The sequence below is a fragment of the Meles meles genome, chromosome 8 (assembly GCF_922984935.1).
Source record: "Meles meles chromosome 8, mMelMel3.1 paternal haplotype, whole genome shotgun sequence".
NCBI classification, from domain to species: domain Eukaryota; kingdom Metazoa; phylum Chordata; class Mammalia; order Carnivora; family Mustelidae; genus Meles; species Meles meles.
In genome coordinates this window covers 4,991,685-5,009,340 of record NC_060073.1, presented here as the reverse complement: position 1 = coordinate 5,009,340, position 17,656 = coordinate 4,991,685, and the positions used below count along the sequence as shown (strand labels likewise).

Sequence of the window (17,656 nt, the reverse complement as noted above, 5' to 3'; positions counted from 1 at the left end):
CAAGGCCCGGGCCCCCATCCTGGCCTTGCCCCTAACCCATGCTATGACCCTGGGCGCATTCTGGGCCCTTCGGTGTCCCCATCAAACTGGAACCTGGGCTCGGCTCTGCTGCAGTGCTGGACAGGTGAGCGGTCAGTGGGTTACAGGTGGTTTATTTCCATAGATTTACACACACTGGAAAAGCCTCCGGGCCCTTGCCGCTCCCTCCTCCCCCACGGAGGCTAGATGCCCCCAACGTGAAATGGAAGTAACACTGAGGGGCAGACAGAGATGCAGTTTGTGGGGTTGGGGGGCCGAGGGCCCCCCAATCCTTGGCATATGCCACCTGGGCCCCTTGCGTCCGTGAAGAAATCACTCAGGGCCATCCGCAGCGGGCCTCACTCTTCACTGTCCAACTTGAGGCTGATGCTCCGGGCCTTGCCTCTGGCCAGGGTGGTGGGCGGTGTCCCCGGGCCCTCGCGCTCCACCTGGCTGGGGCCCCTGGAGCGAAGCAGCTGGCTCTGCTTGCGCAGGAAGTCCACGGGGGCGGCCCCGCCGTAGCTGCTCTTGGCCAGGGCGGCCCTGGAGGGTCCCGTGGGGGCATGAGGGTGGGAACCTGCCTCCAGCTGGCCCAGGTGGGCCACGTAGCCATCTGACAGGAACTGTAGGCAGAGGTGGGCAGGGATGAGGGCATGGCTGGTCTCGGGCTCACATGCACCCCTTGCCTGTGGACCCCGCACCCCCACCCCGCGCAGGCTCCTGGGGCAGAGCTGGCAGCATTCTAGGCCGGGCACCAGTCTGACCCGGAGCCGCCTCTCAGCAGCTGGAACCCCAGATTGGCAGCCAGAGCGCCCTGGCTTTCCTCCTCGCTCTGCGCCTCTCTGGCCTTCAGTTTCCTGAGATCTTGGTGGGAAAGAAGAGCAACTGACGTTCAGTGAGCGCTTGCTTTGTTCCCAGCCCTGTGCATGTTATGTGATGTCCCTGAGAGCTGGGGAGCTTGGTACCAGCCAGCATTTCCGTTCTACAGGCAGGAAATCGGGGCTCACAAAGCTCAAGGTCCATGCCCAGGGCCAAGCCAGAGGGAACCAGCGCTCAAGGTCTTGGGCACACTCCGCCTCTGTCATCCATCCTGGCCTGCCCAGCGGCTCCAGGCTGTTCACAACCCTGTCCTAGGAGGAGCCCAGTCCCCTGAGGCCAGCTGGCTTTTTTAGAGTGGTCCCCTCAGGTGCTTCAGAGCACAGGTGGTCCTCGTGGCCTGGGACCCAGGCTCTGCTGCCCGGCAGCCGCCCAGTCCCCACCTTCCCTCGGCCCTCACCTGGCACTGAGCTTGCAGCTTCCGCACGGCGCGGCCCACGATGTAGGTCTGGCTCGGGGGCAGACCCAGAGCCGCATACACGGCCACATCTTTGGGGGACCCATAGCCAGCTACAATGTTCAGTTCCACCTGTGTCGGGAGAGGCCGGTCAGTCATCCTGGTGCTTCTGCCAGGTGTCCGGAGTTAGAGGGTTTCGAGGGTGGGACTGGTCAGATGCAGGCAGGGGCACAGGGTCCCCCGGAGCTACCCGAGTCGGAGAGGACTAGGGTTCTCAGACCACTAGGAGGCCAGGCCATAGGGTCCTCTCCAACCCGATAGGGTCCTGGGCGTGGGGGTGGGACCAGGTGGGCCTCTGCAAGTCCTATTGCCCAGCGAGGGGGCGGAGCCGGACCCTCCCCTCCCCCTTCCCTTTCCCAGCCTCACCTCCTGCACCAGGCTCTGCAGAAACATCGCCTTTTGGCGCAGCGGGTCGTGGGTGAGGCCATCACAGAAGGAGACGACCCCGTGAGGAAAGTTGTGCTGCGACAGCCAGGCCACCACGCGGTGCTTCTGCATGTCGGGCCGGCCCGTTACGTAGACGATCAGGTAGCCGGCGTCCTGCCAGTGCCTGCAGGATGGGACGGGGGTCAGCTCCACCGACGGGGGGTTGGGCTGGTCACCGCAGCGAGCTGGGGGCGGGGGCGCATCCTGCTCCTACCTGACCACGTCCACGGCGCCGGCGCGCACCTTCGGGTCGCTGCCCATGATGGAGACGCTGGCGGTGAAGGAGCCGTCGATGCTGAAGACCACGGCCTCGGTGCCGCGGGCCACCACGGTCAGGCAGCACTCGGCGTACGTGTGGTCGCCCCTGTGGCCCACGTATGGGGTGAGCGGCACGGGGCGGGCGAGGCCCGGCAGAGCCCCCGCCCGCGAAGCCCGGCCGGCCGGCGCTCACCTGACCACCATGCGCACCGGGTAGACGCCGATGCCCAGCGCGCGCTCGAGGGGCACCGGGAAGGTGAGGCGGCCGGAGCTGTTCGTGACCTCGGTGCCGAAGTGGATCCACTTGCCTGACAGCGGCTGCGTCATGATGTACACGTCCACCTGGTGGGGAGAGCGGCCGAGAGGGCCCGTGGGCCGCAGCCCCACGCACCCCGGGACCCCGAGCGGAGGAGGGTCTGCGCGGGCTGTCGTCGGGGGTGGAGGGACCGAGAGTTCCCTGTGGGCGAGGTCGGCTCGATAGGCGGGGGTGGACCCGGGGCAGGCCGCTGTGTGCTGACCTTCTCTCCCGTGAGCGTCACCACGTCCAGGGGCCCGTACATGAAGCGCCCGTTCAGCACCTGGGGGCGGCCCTCGCACACCACCGTGTCGCTTGCCCGGTGGTTGGAAGTGACGTTCTGGCGGGAGGAGACGGCGTGAGCCCGCAGCCCAGCGGGGACAGGGACGCCGGAGGAGCTGTTGTGGGGGACCCGCGCCCAGGCAGGGGCGAGGCCCAAGTGGTGGGCGCGTTTCCGACCCGACCTGAGGTCGGGGGGTGCGTGTAAACTGCGGCTCCCGGGGGACGGAGCCGTGACAGGACGGGATTCAGAGGGCGAGGTTCGGTAGGAGAGCGGAGATCCGAGGTCCCAATGCCCGCAGAAAGGGGAGGAGATTCCCGGTCTCCAGGGGCGGGGCCGAGGCTCGAGGGGGCGGGGCCGGGACTCCGGGGGCGGGGCGGCACCCGGGAAGGTGCGAGGCGGGGATGCAGGGTCTGGCCCCTCCGGACCCGAGGAGCAGGGCACATACCCGGATCTTGACCTGCGTGCGTTTGCGCTGCCACTTCTCCCTGGGGAAGGCCGGGCTGTAGACGGACGGCTCCTCGCATTCCGTCAGCTGCGGCTGCTCCTTCTCGATCACCTGCGCGCGTGGGGCCACGTGACCAGGGAACCCGGGGCTGCGCCTCCCCTGGCCCGCGGCTCCCCTCGTCCAGTTCTCGTCTCCCACCCCGTATCCCCGAGCCCACCTGGCGCAGGATGAAGGCCACCACATCAGCCGACTCCCAGTAGCTGGCGTGGAAGAGGTGGGGCAGCGTGACGGTGGGGAAGGCCGTGAGCGCCTCGGGGCAGTAGAGTGAGTAGTCAATCCGCTTCGTCCCCCACCAGCGCTCCAGGACTGCACGGCCACGTTGGGCAGTGAGTCAGGGGTGGCCTCCCACCCCGTGCCCACGTGTCTGGCCCCCCGGGTGCTCTTTCCTCCCTCCTTCCTGCCAAGCCTGCTCTTTGCCAAGTCCAAGGTTGGGTGCTGGGGCCCTCTCATCCCAGGGCAAGGGTGTTTCAGCTGGGCTTCCGGAGGTAGAGGTGCCACCCCCGCGGCGGGGTGGCTGGTTGACTTACTCTTAACCACCTCACTGGTGGTGCTGGGGGCAGCTGGCTGGGCCGGTGGGTCGGAGCCTAACTCACTGCCCTTCCAGAAGGCACCGCTGGCAGAGGTGGGTGTTGAGGGCACCAACATCTCCAGCTCTTCCAGAAAGAGGCCTGAGTGTGTCTGCAGAGTGTCAGCTGGGGGAGATGGGCCAACCTGAGCGGCCGTGGGAGCCAGGCTGCCCCCCTGTCCTCCCACCTAGGGCTTCCAAGGCAGCTCGGCCCCCCGGACTCCCCCATCTCCCCTGCCAGCCCTCCCCAGTCAGGTCTTGGCTGAGGCTGAAGTGCCCCACAATCGGGTGGAAAGGAAGAGTAGGGGCCTTGTCTCCTCTTAGCTCCCACTGACGGCCCATTTGTATTCCTTCCAGAACGTCTGTTTCCACTGCTCCAACACAAGCCCATTCGTTCATGGGGCCACATGGGTACCCACTCACAGGCATATGGGTACGTGCCCCACAATGGTACATGAACACGAGTGTATACAGATAAGCTGTGCACCCCTCCATGCACATACGGCAGTCCCCCTCATTGCGGCCGTTCCCCGGCGCTAGCTCCCCAGCGCCACTGGCTCGTCTCTCTGGCCCAGCCGTCACTACTGCCCCCCGCTCCTTGGCAGAGAATGTCAGAGGGTCTTGGGGATCCAGACCTCACAAAGGGCCTCCGTGGTCTGGAGATTGGTGACATGAGAGCTCATCGATGATGGAGGAACCAGCTCATGTCTTCGTGGGGGAGGGGAGCCCATTCCCATCCCTCCCTGTTGCTGCCCCCCTCCTCGTCCCCTTTATCGTGGCTGGGGGCATACCCAACAGCAGGGACGAGCCATCTCCCAGGGGGAACTTCTGGTAGCGGGGCACGGCCAGTGGGGCGATAGCTTGGAACTTGGGGGCCAGCAGGGGCTCAAGGCGGGAGGCGCAGGGGTCGGCCGCGTGGAAGAGGTTGTAGATCTGCTCACAGGCCGGGCGCATCTGGGCCACTGGAACCCAGAAGATGAAGGGAGGAGGAGGTTCAGCGGGGTGTGCCAGGAGGCAGGGGGTGTGGGACGCAGCACCTGATGGGCTGGCTATGTGACCCAGAGCCAGCACCTCCCAAACTGCACTCCCCGGGAGGTTCCCGGGGTTCCCGGGAAAGTGACTCAGGTGTCTCGGCTAAGAAGCGATCAGACCCTTTATCTGCTGACGTGATTCGGGATGACGTGTTTCCCCTGCCTGTCAGAGCCCTTCTCAAGTGGAGCATGGTGTATGGGCTTGAGTTCCTCCTGGTGCACTTTGGGAAACCTGGCCTTGGCAAGTCCCTTCTTTCTGGGCCTCAGGTTCCCCTTCTCTAACCCGCATCTTAGTTGGCGCGGCGGGGTACGGCAGTACTGCCGGCATCTCACGGGGGACAGAAGGGGGGGGGGACAGATGGAGGAGAAGGTGCGGCTCCCACCCCCAGCCCGAGGGCTCACCCTCCAAGGCGGGCATCACGGTTTTGCGCAAAGCCAGCACCAGGCCCAGCGGGGAGCCAAAGAGGAAGAAACCGGAGACCTTGAAGTCAAGGCGGGCAGCGCTGGTGGGGCCATCGGGAGCCTCAGAAGTGGCAGCGGGCGGGCAGGAGGCTGTGCTTGCCCGCCTGGGGTCCCCGGAGGAGGTGGTTGGGGGGGCTGCCTGCAGGCTGGGGCGGGGGGAGGGGTGCTCAGCGCCGCTGCCTCCGCAGCCGAACACGAGCCCAGGGCCTGGGTTATGGCGCAGACGTGTCACCTGTTCTGAGGGCCCTCGGGCTCAGGACTGGTCATGTCACTGGGGGTGCGCTGGGCAGGCAGGACTGAGGGTTCTGGGCTGGCCCGGCCCAGCCCCTCCACCCCATCTGCCAGGGGGTCCCGCACTGGGCCGACCTCCGGGGAGAGCAGCTCATTGGTCTAGACAAAAATAGGGGACAGAAATATCCTTAGGGTTGGAGACGATTCAATTTCTACTGATTTGGAAGTGAGGAGAGAGGGCTTGGGGGTTGGACAGGGCCCCCAGGAAAGAACTCGGGGCAGAGCCCAAGAGGGGACAGCACAAGGCAGCAGGGGAACTGCCTGAAGAGAAGTCACTTGGCGGGGGACAGAGACCTACAGCTGGCGAGACACCCGCCTCCCGAGCAGGCAGGGCTCGGCCCCACTGACCATGCTCCCACGGCGGCTGCTGCCCCGGCTCCCCGTGCCCACGCTGGCACTGTGGCAGAGGGCGTCAAAGCCCAGGATCCCGCCGACACCGTCTCCAATCAGCACCACCTGCGTGGGGAGAGCGGCGCCCTCAGCAGGGGCTGCAGCAGAGGCCGGCAGATGGGGGGGCTCCAGCAGCAAGCTTCCCCGGGCACGTCCCTAAGGCCTGACCTGCCCGCAGAAGCCAGCCCCCTCGGCCGAGCGCAGGAAGGCAGCATAGGCCTGGTTGGTACGGGCGATGACAGTGGCCACAGCGCCCTGGTATCGGGAGGACGAGGTGGCCAGCAGGGGCAGCGCAGCCAGTGGAATGTGGTCCTGGGAGCGGGACAGGCTGTCGCCGTCGTGGCTGTAGGGGCTCAGGCTGTGGGAGGAGGGGTGTTGGGGGGGTGGGAGGGCGTCCAGCTCCCCCACTACTGCCCCCCTCCAGGGCCCCTTGGCCTGGTGACAAGTCCTACAAGTCCTGGTGACTGTGGGGAGCCTTTGTGGGAAGCAACAGTGTCCGAGGGGCCCTTGTGCTGGGAACATTGACTAGAAACTGGAGTTGGGCTGGTTGGGGGACGGGCCCAGGGGTCGGCTTCCTGGCTGCCTCCCCCTTTCCTCGTGGACCCTCTTTCGTCCCAGGAGCCCCATGCGATCTGCACCTTGGAGACCCTGGCTGTCCCCCCCGCCTTCCGCCCCGACCAGTACTTGGAGACGAGGGCATAGGCAGCAGCGCAGATGGGCGGGCAGGGCACCAGGCGCAGCGCCACGTGGCCCAAGGCCTCAGGGAAGTGGACTCGTGTGACAGCCTCAAAGGCCAGGCTCAGGGTCTGCACGTCCGCCTGCTTCGAGTTGGCATCTCCGGGGCCCGAGTCCAGGATGTTGCCGCTGTGCAGGATGAGGAAGAGGGCGTGGACGGCGCATGCCTCGGCCCCCAGCTCCCCGGCTCCGTCTGGGCCCTGTGGGGCACAGTGGGGTGCCGGGGGTGTCAGACCGGTAGCCTGCCTCGCGGGCAGGGAGGGGCCGAACTGCAGATGTGGGGTAGCAGACCAAACTCACCTCTGAGTCCCTGGGTGCTCGGGCCCCATCCCCAGTGTCTTTGGTGGCCTCGGTTCCAGGGTCTGTAGGACATGGGGGAGCGAGTGAAGGAGGCTGAGGAGCCTGTGGGGTTCCCTTCATCTGGCACTCCAGATACCCCTGCTTTGCTGTCTGCCCAAGCAACCCCCCCATCTTCCTCTGTCCTCCCTCATCAGGCTCTCATGGGTCATTTCACACTTCTGGGCCTTTGCACATGCTGGTCCTGCTACTATCAGGGACGCCTCTCCCCGCAATGCTTGTTTGCCTGGAAAATTCCTTCTAATCCTGCCCGGTCCCATACAGTAGCCGGCTGCCACGTGTGTCTATTTAAACTGAAATAAATTAAAATGCAATACAGTACAAAATCCAGCGCCTCGGTCGCACTAGCCACATTTCGAGTACTTAGAAACCACATGTGGCCAGTAGCTAGAACATTTCCATCATTGCAGAAAAGTTCTGTTAGACAGAGCTAGTCCAATCCTTCAAAATCCCGCCTAGACGGGGTGCCTGGGTGGCTCAGTTGTTACGCATCTGCTTTCGGCTTAGGTCATGATCCCAGGGTTCTAAGTTCTAGCCCCGCATCAGGCTCCCTGCTGGGTGGGAAGCCTGCTTCTCCCTCTCCCACTCCCCCTGCTTGTGTTCCCTCTCTTGCTGTCTCTCTCTCTCTGTCAAATAAATAAAATCTTAAAAAAAAAAATTCCCGCTTAGACATCACCTCCCACGTGAAGCCTTCCTGGATTCCAGATTGATTCCTTCACGTTTTGGGCTCTGTCTGAACTTGGAATACAGTCCAACCACCCATCTGTCCGCCCCTCCTCCACTCACTATGAGCACCCTCTCTGGACTGACTTTCGATTCAGGACCCCGTGAAGCTGAAGGCCGCGTGACTCTCTGAGCGTCCAAGGCATACAGGGTGTTGGTGGCCGGCAGTCTTTACCTGGTGTCCCCTCGGCCTCCACGGGGGAGGCGAAGGCATCGATGAAGTCATTGGAGTTCCACTTGGTCATCTCCTTGGGGAAGACCTCGTCACTGTCCGAGAAGCCTTCTGAAAGGACGAGAGGCTGTGTCACGGGGCAGTGGGAGGCGCTCAGGGACACCCCCACCCTGGCAGGGCTGTGGTGCTGACCATGAGCATCAAAGAACTCGTCCTCGGAGCTGTTCTCAGAGTCTCGGGCGATGTTCTGCATGCGCCACTCAGACAGGCTCTGGGGAGACACGCCCCCTGCAGGGCCATATCCCCTCAGCCGGGGGCGGGCGTCCCGCCTGAGGATGGCTCCTTCCCTCCTCTGGGCCCCAGCCTCACCTCCATGCTGGGATGAGTAGGAGGAACGGGAGGAGGAGGACCACTGCTTGCCGAAACTGGCGTCAGGTGAGGCATCGGGGCCGGACGGTGCCTCAGGCCCGTCGGGGGTGCCAGCATGGCTGGCCGCAGCCCGGGCCTCCACACTCGGCTTCCCCGGGGCCTGGGCCTCCGGCCCCTCACTGCTTGAGTTGCACTTGGCCATGCGCTGTGCCAGCATGCGGGCGGTCTCCTCCTCCAGCGCCCGGATGTCAGCCATGCTCAGCTCTGTCCACTCGTCCTGCCAGCACCAGGCCTGGCGGTGGGCCCGTAGCATCACCCGTCGCAGACCTGCAAGTGCCCAGGCATCAGAACCACACCCCTCCCCCCGAGTCTGAGTTTCCCTGCCGCTGCCACTGGGTAGCCACAAGCCCAGTCCTCTACCCTGGTGTTGGCTCCCCGGGGCACACCACCCACCCGGAGCCATAAAGTAGGGCAGGGTGAGGGCCATCCGGGAGATGGGAATAGAAACTGGGGCATTTGTCCTCCGGCTCCACCTCCCTCCCTCCATCCCTGCCTCTTTTCTCCCTCCGGACACCCCAACTCTGAGCACAAACCCGATGCCGACAGCCTGCGAAGCCGGGACCAAGGCTTCTCGCTGCCTTTCTCACTAGCTGCCCTGCTGACTTCTTCAGAGGAGTTGACAATTAGGCATTAAGAGTTAATGAAATTGTTGATAGTTAATGAAGGTGTTAATAGTTAATGGAAGTGTTGGCCCTTAATGAAACTTGTAGCGAAAGATGATGCCCATTCTGGGATGTTTTCATCTGAAGCATAGGAATAAAGTTAGAAACTTCAGTACCTACAGGAGAGAAACTAATAATGGTTGGATTATGACGATAAGCTTCTGGAAGGAAGTCGAGCAGAATCTTAACCAGTGGTTCCATGTGGGTGATTTTCATTTTCTTATTTGTGCTTTCTGGTATTTTTACAAATGCAAGCCACGGAGCCTCTACTATTCTCTAAGCTAAATTTCCTCATCTGGTTTGTAAAATGGGACTAGTGGTTCTTACCCTGCAGGCGAGTCATGGGGGTTAAAGCAGGATTAAGTGATTAGCCAGGCCCCTCCCAGGTCGTGGACACTCAGTCAGTCCTAGCTCTTAATGCCTGGCCCAGCCTCCTGGTCGCTCACAGAAGGGAGAACTAAGGTGCAGAGACCGGAAGCGGCTCACTGGAGGTCCCATGGAGCCCAGACCCCCGGACGCCCCATCTGAGGATCTCCCTACCAGCAGGCGGCCCACTGTCAGAGCTGGGGGACGGGGCGGGGCTGAGCTGCAGGCACTGTGGGGTTAGAAACAGGACTCCTGGATCCGTGGCCAGAGCATGGGGCCATGGGAGCTGGGAGTGGGAGGGACCCCAAGAATGATGGCAGAGCCCCAGGTTTAGGCTGTACTTGTGTGTGTTGCTGGTTAGGGCTGCTGACCCTTTTGACAGTTTCTAAGTCTCCCTTGATCCACAGAACATTGGAGAGCCCTGGAAGCTTAAGGGATGAAAAGCAGCCTCTCTGAATGTCAGAGCCCGCGTGGACCTCAGAGATCATGTCCCCAGCTTCTTGCCCTCCTGACTCTTACCTATGCCTCAAGGCCAGGCCCCCCTGAACCCCAGCCGGGCTGGGCTGCTCCCCTCTGCTTCAGTGCAATATCGGGTGGAAATGATGCCTTTTTGCTTCTGCGTCCCCAGTAGCCTGGGAGCATTCCTGGCTCAAACACGGGGGTGGGGGGGTCTGGTGCACGCTGGGTCAAGGGAGCCTCCTGCGGCGGGGTGCTCACCGACATCGTGGATGAACTGCTCGATCTTGGCCTGCATGCCCCAGTAGCGGAATTCAACCTTGCACAGTTTATAGGCACACATGAGGGGCCCCGTCTGGGCCGCTGTGCGCGCCCAGTCATCAGCCAGCGGTCCTCGGCCGGTCTTGGCCGAGCGATACAGCCGAGGGTCCTCTTCTGCTTTGTACTCTCCTGGGGCCACTGCATCCCGCACGATGTCTATGGTGTCTGCAGGCGGGGGCGGGGGGGGCGGAGTTCCAGCGGCACTGGGTCACACCGGCCCTCTCCCCACCGTCCCTGCCCTGGGATGAGGAGGGCAGCCTTCCATGGCCAGGAAGCCGAGGCCAGGAGAGAGCCTGCGACTTGTCAGGGGCTGCCCACTGAGGTGGCAGGTGGCCTGAGAGGGGCTTCGGCGTCCCCCCACCGGCCCTGGACCTCACCCAGGATGCGCTGTCTCCTCTCAGCTCCACTCAGGTTGAAGACATTGGGCTGCTGCCCACCATCAGGCAGGTAATATGTCTCTATTTCAATGGAGAACTTCTCCACAAAGGGGCAGGTGTACCTGGGCACGGGGCAGGGGTGATGGTCACGACTGTGCCCACCACGGCTGCTTTCCTTGTCACTCCAGGCCTGCCCTCCCCCCCAGCTCACCGTGTTCGGGTGTAAGGATAGGCATTCCAGGATTCCTCTTCCACTTGCAGGGCAGCCTTGGGCAGCAGTGCCCGGAACCAGCCTGGGATGTGGGAGCCCACGTGGTACACCTTGTGTGTGTACTGCCCGCTGCCGCCGGGCCCATCCGTGTAGGGCCGGTTGGCCAGGATCTCCACACCACTGCCCTCACCGCTTGACTCCTCCCGGCTCTTTTTCTGCACCAGGGAGGGGGGGAGCGGGCAGAGCAGAAAGGGCAGCTCAGCCCCTGCTGAACTCCTGGAGGTCCCCAGCTCAGCCTGGCCCCCTGCACAGAGCCAGAGCCCTAGCCCCAGCCTTTCCACCTCCCTGAAACCCGACCCTGGGCCCCTGCAGTTCCCAGGGATCAGGATCACAGCTGCTATCCAGTCCTCCGTAGGGCCTGCAGCCCGGCACTCATCCACGTACTGATGGTCTGCTCTGTTCCAGGCATATTGGGATTACATGAAGTGGGACCTGCTGTTGAGGAACAAAGCAAAGACCCCTGCCTGTCCCGTGGGACTTCAGTCCCAGCGCAGGGAGGGACTTAACAGAAGCGAAGGACATGGTATGTTAGAAGGGGTAAGTGTTGTGGGAAGAAGGAAGTGTCGGTTAGGGTCAGGGATATCGGGTTGGGATTACGATTATGACAGGACGATCACGGAAAGCCTCACGGAGAAAATAACGCGATGACAGTGTGACTATGACTTGAAGTGGGGGAGGCAGATGTGGGGTGCGGATGGGGGCTGGGGGAACTGTTCCAGCAGAGGGGAGGCCAACAGAAGCTTCTGAGGCGGGAGTGTGCCTCCTGTGCTCCAGGGACAGCAAGGAGGCCCGGGAGGATGGCCTGGAAGAATCCAGGACAGTAAAGGGGATCCGCACTTCTCTGAGAACCTGACCCCAGTCCCCTCCCTCTCTGGGACCCCAATACCAGCTCCTGCCACACCCCTTGTAGCTTGAGAGCACTCATATCCTGCCTGCTTATAGCTCCAGAGCCTGAACTCGGCCCACTCAACCCTCTGAGGCCAGATCCTGGCCGTTTTGCCTCTTGAGACCCTAACCCTCATTTCTGGGGAACACAGGCCTCCCTGAGGCCCTGAACCGTTTTCCCTCCCTGAGAGCCTGCCTCGCTGCATTCTTCTTCCCAAGCCTGGACCCCTACCTCACCCTCTGGGGTCTCTGCCTGCCCCTCTCTGTCACAGTTTGGGGTCTGACCCTCATTCCCATCTCCCTGACCATCTGGGGTTGTAAGGGTCGTGCACCCTCTGGGGACCCCCTCCCAGTCTTCTCTACCACCTGGCACCCTTCCTGGCTCCCTGCCTCTCATTCTTGCCTCCTCATGTGCTCCTTTCCCTCCCGCAAGGGGTTACGATTCTAAGGAGGATTAAAGGAGATCAGAAGTGGGCTGAGCATCAACCAGGGGCCAAGCACTTGGGGGATGGGGAGGCACCTTTCTGCCCCTTTCCCCACAGCCACCCCCTCCCCACCCCCTGCACTGGAAGGGGGATTTCTCTGTCCTCCCTGAGGCTCTGAGTCCTGGCAAGCCCCAGAGCGGGGTTGATGGGGGTTGAGCCGGGCCCACCCCTCGTCCCAGGTGCGGCCTGCGCGCTCCTGCCACTACCCCATCATGAAGTGTGGCCCCCTTGGTCTCCAGCTTCCCACCGCCCTCACCTGGATCATGTAGAGCTGGGCCACCTGGTACTCATCCAGGCTCATGGGCAGCAGAATGTGGTACTCCTTGATGAGCATCCTGAAGGTGCTCGGCCGGCCGCGCGCGGCCTCCGCTCCGCCTGGCGCAGGGCACGGCGCGGCAGTCAGAGCGGGGCGGTGGCGCGCGGCCCCGAGCCCTGCGCGCGGGCCGGAGGGCTCGGGCCGCGGGACCCCATGCCTGGGCCCGCTACCGGGGAGGCAGAGGCGAGCCCAGCGCTGCCGCCAGCGCCGCCGGGGACCGCGAGCCGCAGCGAGGCTGAGCGCTGACCTCTTTTCCGCGCAGCCCCCGTCCCCCGCCCGCCCGTCGCCATGGCAACCGCGCGCTGACGCGGGCCCCCCTGAACGGCGGGCGCGGGCCGGCCGGCTAACGGGCCACCTTCGCCTCTCCAGCCGCGGCCGTGGCCCAAGCCCCCTCCAAATCTCTCGGGGACCCACCCCCAGGAGCCACCGTTCCCTCCTTCCTGGCCCGCCTTCCACGACCAGCCCCTGGGGGTCCGCCCCCTGCACCCCGTTTCCCCTACTCGGCGGGGTCGCATGTCCCCCACTCCCGGACATCCATTTAGAACCTTGTCCCCCGGGGTGTCTCTCCGCAGAGCAGTTCCGTGCGCCCCTCCTCCGAGCGTCTGTCAGTGTCCCCCCCCCCCCCCCCCCCGCGTCTGAACCCACCTTCCAGGACCACATAACTAACCCCTCCGACCCTCAGATCTGCCTTCCCTATCCTGGCCCGCAGCCCAGTCCTCCACTTCCCCTCCTCAGCATCCTTCCTGGACCCCTGGCACTCGTCTATGCAGCTACCCCATCATCCTTCCCGGGGTTGACCCCTCTTCGGGCTGAGGCAAGAGTGGCTCCACTGGGTATCCCACGGGCCCCCACCCTGGGAGACCCGCTCCACCCACCTGCGCCCCGGTTCCGCTGCGGGCACCCCTCCCACCTCGCCACCTCGCACCCAGCGAACAGGCGAGAGGCCCCATTGTCCCCACTTCCCTCTGCTCCCCGGCGTCCCCGTCCCCTGCCGTGCTCTTGGCCCGCCCGCCAACGTCCCGGCTCACCTCTAGTTTAGGGCGGGCACCCCTCACCCGGCACGGGCGGGGGCGGACGGGCCGTGGGTCGGAGCCCGGAGCGTCCCCGGCCCCAGCCTCGGGTTCCAGCAGTGGCCGGACCCTCTGGAGGCGCAGCGAGGGCCCATGGCCCCGACCTTCCTCCGGGTCCGCCCGCCGGCGCCCCTGCCGGCCCTCCCCGAGGCCCGCCGCGTCACTGCGGCCGCCCCGCCCCTTTCCTGGGCCCGGCTGGCCCTCCCCACTCCTGCGGGGTCCCGGCGGCCCCGCCCGCGGCGGAGGAGGGCGGCCCCCGCCTTCCTTCCCCAAGCCGGCCGGGGAAGAGGCAGTTCTCCGATCGCTGGCGCTTTTTTACTCCCTCTACTTTCTGGGGTCCCCTAAGCTCTCATAGTGCCTTTCCCCACCCTCGCCCAGCCCTCCCCGGGGCCATGGAAATATGGCAGGACCCCATCCCCATTCTCCCCAGCCCTCGAACCTGAGACCCAGGATAGGGGAAATGCCTCAGCCTGCAAAGTCTGGCAAGAAGCCGCTGGTCTAAGGCTTGCCTCTTCTGAGGGGCCAGGGTTCCAGTGCCCCAGGCTTCTAGGGTCCTTCAGCTACACATTCAGGCAGAGAGTTGCAGTCACTCTGAATCCTCGGTCTGGCTCCGGAATGGGGCCCCATGACTTCCCACTGATGCCTTCCGGGTCCACAAGTCTGGCCAACCAGACCCCGGGCAAAGGCTGAGCACCTGAGGGCTGGGCTCATGGGACCACACCCAGCCAGCTAGAAGGTGCTGGGACGGTGGATGGCAGCACCCAGCAGGGTCTCTCCCCAGCTGGAAGCCAGTCCTCTCCCCTTCGCTCTGCTTCCCACGTGCTGGGGAGAAGGAGGCAGCTGTACCCCCTCTCCTCTGAGGGGTCAGGATGTATTCAGAGGCTCCCAGGGCTGACTCGGAGTTTAAGACGTTAGGGCATTGAGGCATGTGAAGGCCTGCCTTACATGAACTGACATTTCCACCCTGCCAAGCGTGACTGCCGATCCAAAGAACCCTCTAGGCCCAGGCTGGCCACAGTGCCCTCCAGCTGTGGAGGCTGCAAAGGCCTTGCGCTGCCCCCTGGTGGCAGCACGTGTAGGAGGGGCGGGCTCTCAGCTACTGGAGCTCAACCCCTTTCCACTCCTTAAAACTGGGAAGGCTGAGGGCTGGAGCAGGGCAGGGTCCCCTCCCAAGTCAATGGAAAGCGGGGGCCAGGCAAGGCCAGGCTCAGTGACCCTCTCTCTCCCACCACCGCACGGCCCCTTTCCCCTCCCGAGTCTCCCCTTTCCCAATTTCTTCCTGGCTTAGAAGTACCACACTCAGAAAGACTAAGAGGTAGACAGAACAACTCCAAATTATCTTTTATTTATACAAAAAGGGTGTATTTAGCAAAAGACACTGAAAAAAGAGTCGCTATGGCCCAGGAGACAAGGCAGGGAGGTGACAGGCCTTCGGAAGCCCTGCTCGGGGAGAAGTGGTGAAGTCCTGGGTAAGTGCTGAGTGGTGGGGGCCACAGAAGGAGCAAGCTCCAGCTGGATCAACACTGTTGGCAGGTCATGGGTGGGGCTCACAGTGACCTTGCTGCTGACTCTTGATAGAGTCCCAGTCAGTGCCGTGGACTGGAGTGAGAGCCGCCCCCTCGTTCCTGGAGGGCACCCACCAAGGGACACAGGACAGGAAGCCCAGGTTGGGAAGTGCAACTCGGGGTGAAGGCCAGGGAGAAGCAGGTGCTCTGCAGTGGCCAGGAAAGGTCCAGACGCGGTGGCGGACTTGCGTCCTGTTACGTGCGGGCGTTCCGCTCTGTCTCTGCCAGGCACTCTCTGACTAGGGCCCGGGCATGGATGATGCCTGAGGTGGGGAGGGGCAAGGAACATACAGCGACCCTCCACAGTCCTACCCCCACCCTCCAGAGGAAGACCCCTCCCTCCTCACCCCTTTCCCTTTCAGTGAAAGGGACCAGGACTATACTCTAATGAGGGGCCTAGTGAAATGAGCGGTTTGGCTAATCCTTAAAGACAAATGTCAGGGTCCTTCCCCGAAAACTGGCTCAATTTTAATTCCATTCTAGACACCGCTCTGGATAGTGGACACTGGCCCCTGTCTAGGCTTGGCTCGAGTGGCCTCCAGATGTCCTTCCTTCCCTAAGGAGGGACTGTCCTGCTAGTTTCCCGAACAGGGAGGGTGGAGGCCTCACTCACCTCTCTTCAGGCGCTCCATGGCGCTCTTGCTGCCAGCATAGGTAGGCCGGATCTCTTTGCCCATCTCCTCTATGACTGACAGCAGGTCTGTGTAGGTGCTCTGGGAGCCCTGGGCTCCGGGTGGCTTCATTGCCTATGTCAGAAGAGGACAGGGCGATGAGCTCAGGCCCCGAGGGGACCTCCAGTCCCCGTCCATACGTAATCCTTCGCCCCCACTCACCTGCACATAGCCCATGGAGGGCGGTCCAAAGTCGTTAAACAGGGGTCTGAAAGGGGCAGCGGCTCCCGGCACCGAGCCCGATGGCGATGGGACACTTCCGGCTGCAACATGCGCGAGTAAGAGGTCAGCGCGGGGCTGGGACGCCTCTCCCCGGCGTTCCAAGCCCCCGACCGGATTCGCCCGATTCCCTCCAAAGGGACGCTTCACTCCCGGCGCTCAACTTCAGGGACAAACCCCTCCCCCCGCGCTCCACCAACTAGCCCTTACGTGACCACGCCCACTTCACAGGCCAGCAAACTGAGGCTCCGCGAGGGTAGGCGGCAGGCCCGGGGGTGCTGAACTCGGGCCGTCTTCTCGTCGCGACCTCGACCACCCGGGCGGGCGAGCAGGGGCAGATCTGGATCCTCACCTGTAGGTACCGGGGTGCCGGGCCCAGGGGTGCTGGAGCCGGGGGTGCTGCTGGGGGCGGGGGCGATGGGTTTGTAGGACATCCCCAACTCTTGGGTGCGGCGGACGCCGGCCGGCCGCTCCTCCGGGGTTGGCTGCTTGGCCGCTCAGCCGCGCTCTGATTGGTAAACCGGCCGCACGCCCCTGGTAAATAGAGCCCAGGCCGGAAGGGCGGGCGGGCACGAATCCTCTCTCACTCCCGATTGGTGCGTGAGGATGTCACTCGGGTCTTCTCATTGGCCGAGACCGACCCCAACAGGCCGCAACCGCTGATGATTGGTCTCCGCCTTTCGGACCTCGCACCTGTCTGCTCCGGATTGGGCGGTGGCTGACGCCCTACGCAATTGGAGAGTTCGCGGTCCGGGCCGGCGCGCTCTCAATCCGATTAGTCCCGAGGCCCGAGAGGCGGGGCCTCGGAAGCCGGGACCCGGGTCTGGATCGCCGCGGTTCGCGCGGAAGGCTCTTCCCGACGCAGGCGCCGCCCTCACGTTTCGCTCGCGCTACTTTGCACGTCAGCTTCGCATCTCCTGGTGTCGGTCCAGCTGGGCCTGCTATCGCCGCCGCCGCCACCGCGGAGCGCGCCTTTCCACAGCTCTGAGTACCGGAGGACGCGAGGCTTTGACGTTCCGAGCCCTGCGTCTCACCCCGTGCGCTTTTACGTCACCTTTCACCGGTTCAGCACCCCGATCTCCGGTCTGCGCATGCGCCTCCTGAAGCCTCCGTTTGTTCCTATGGCAACGGGTCCGTCACGGACGCTACAGCCGCGCCTCTTCCCATTTGCCTCCTGCGTCGGTCCAGGCTGGTGTTGGGTCCGAGGGCGACCTCAAAGACCCCTCAAGCTGTCCTCCGAGACTCCGAGCCTGCGCCTCCTACAACGGCAGGAGCAGCTCACCTTCGTCGAATGCTCGCCGCGCGCCGGGCCTGTACCGGACGGTCCTGGGTGAGAGCGCCGGGTGATGGCTGGAATCTCACAGCACCCCACCCGCGGGTAACCCTTGGGCGAGTTACCCACCTCAGTACGCTTGCGCTTCCCCATCTTCGAGATGCGGACGTTAATAATAACTATCTCGCAGGTTTGTTGTGTGGATAAATGAGTATTCCTAAGAAGCTGGTTTCATTGTGCTCTTTTCTGTCCATTTCTCCATCCAGGCCCCTCCCCTCATTTCATTCCTCACGATCCCAGACCTTAGACTCGCTTCCAAACACTAGCCCTTTCTCCCAGGCGACTTCTCGAAACTTCTCCGGCCTCGCGTGCCCTTCATGCCTCAGGTCTGTGCGTTTCCCTCATCTCCAGGACATTCATTCATTCATCCAACGGACATTTTCTTT

The 17,656-nt window shown here is 63.6% G+C and overlaps 2 protein-coding genes across 5 annotated transcripts; both read right to left on the bottom strand.

Annotated features, from left to right (window-relative positions):
• Positions 1-136: 136 nt before the first annotated feature.
• On the bottom strand, positions 137-14,124 carry PITPNM1 (phosphatidylinositol transfer protein membrane associated 1). Of its 3 annotated transcripts, none has more exons than XM_046016208.1 (24): positions 13,992-14,124; positions 12,353-12,471; positions 10,667-10,881; positions 10,456-10,577; positions 10,019-10,243; positions 8,214-8,540; positions 8,037-8,132; positions 7,848-7,955; positions 6,893-6,954; positions 6,542-6,792; positions 6,026-6,215; positions 5,816-5,923; positions 5,409-5,566; positions 5,117-5,322; positions 4,475-4,645; positions 3,646-3,810; positions 3,276-3,424; positions 3,059-3,169; positions 2,554-2,670; positions 2,229-2,377; positions 1,992-2,141; positions 1,718-1,901; positions 1,295-1,423; positions 137-641 (listed from the first exon to the last, which is right to left on the bottom strand). In XM_046016208.1, exons 2-24 carry the CDS (start codon positions 12,428-12,430, stop codon positions 378-380), a joined length of 3,735 nt encoding a protein of 1,244 aa, XP_045872164.1. In that variant the 5' UTR covers positions 12,431-12,471; positions 13,992-14,124; the 3' UTR covers positions 137-377. The 3 variants fall into 3 exon arrangements, with proteins under 3 accessions (XP_045872164.1, XP_045872163.1, XP_045872162.1); XM_046016207.1 differs by having other exon boundaries at positions 13,922-14,058; XM_046016206.1 differs by lacking the exon at positions 13,992-14,124 and adding an exon at positions 13,441-13,774.
• A 674-nt stretch (positions 14,125-14,798) lies between these two features.
• Positions 14,799-16,728, bottom strand: CDK2AP2 (cyclin dependent kinase 2 associated protein 2). 2 transcript variants are annotated; one of them, XM_046014856.1, is made up of 4 exons: positions 16,290-16,728; positions 15,881-15,981; positions 15,661-15,793; positions 14,799-15,310 (listed from the first exon to the last, which is right to left on the bottom strand). In XM_046014856.1, the coding sequence occupies exons 1-4, from the start codon at positions 16,369-16,371 to the stop codon at positions 15,243-15,245; spliced, it is 384 nt and encodes a 127-aa protein (XP_045870812.1). In that variant the 5' UTR covers positions 16,372-16,728; the 3' UTR covers positions 14,799-15,242. The 2 variants fall into 2 exon arrangements, with proteins under 2 accessions (XP_045870812.1, XP_045870813.1); XM_046014857.1 differs by lacking the exon at positions 16,290-16,728 and adding an exon at positions 16,148-16,282.
• Positions 16,729-17,656: the final 928 nt, after the last annotated feature.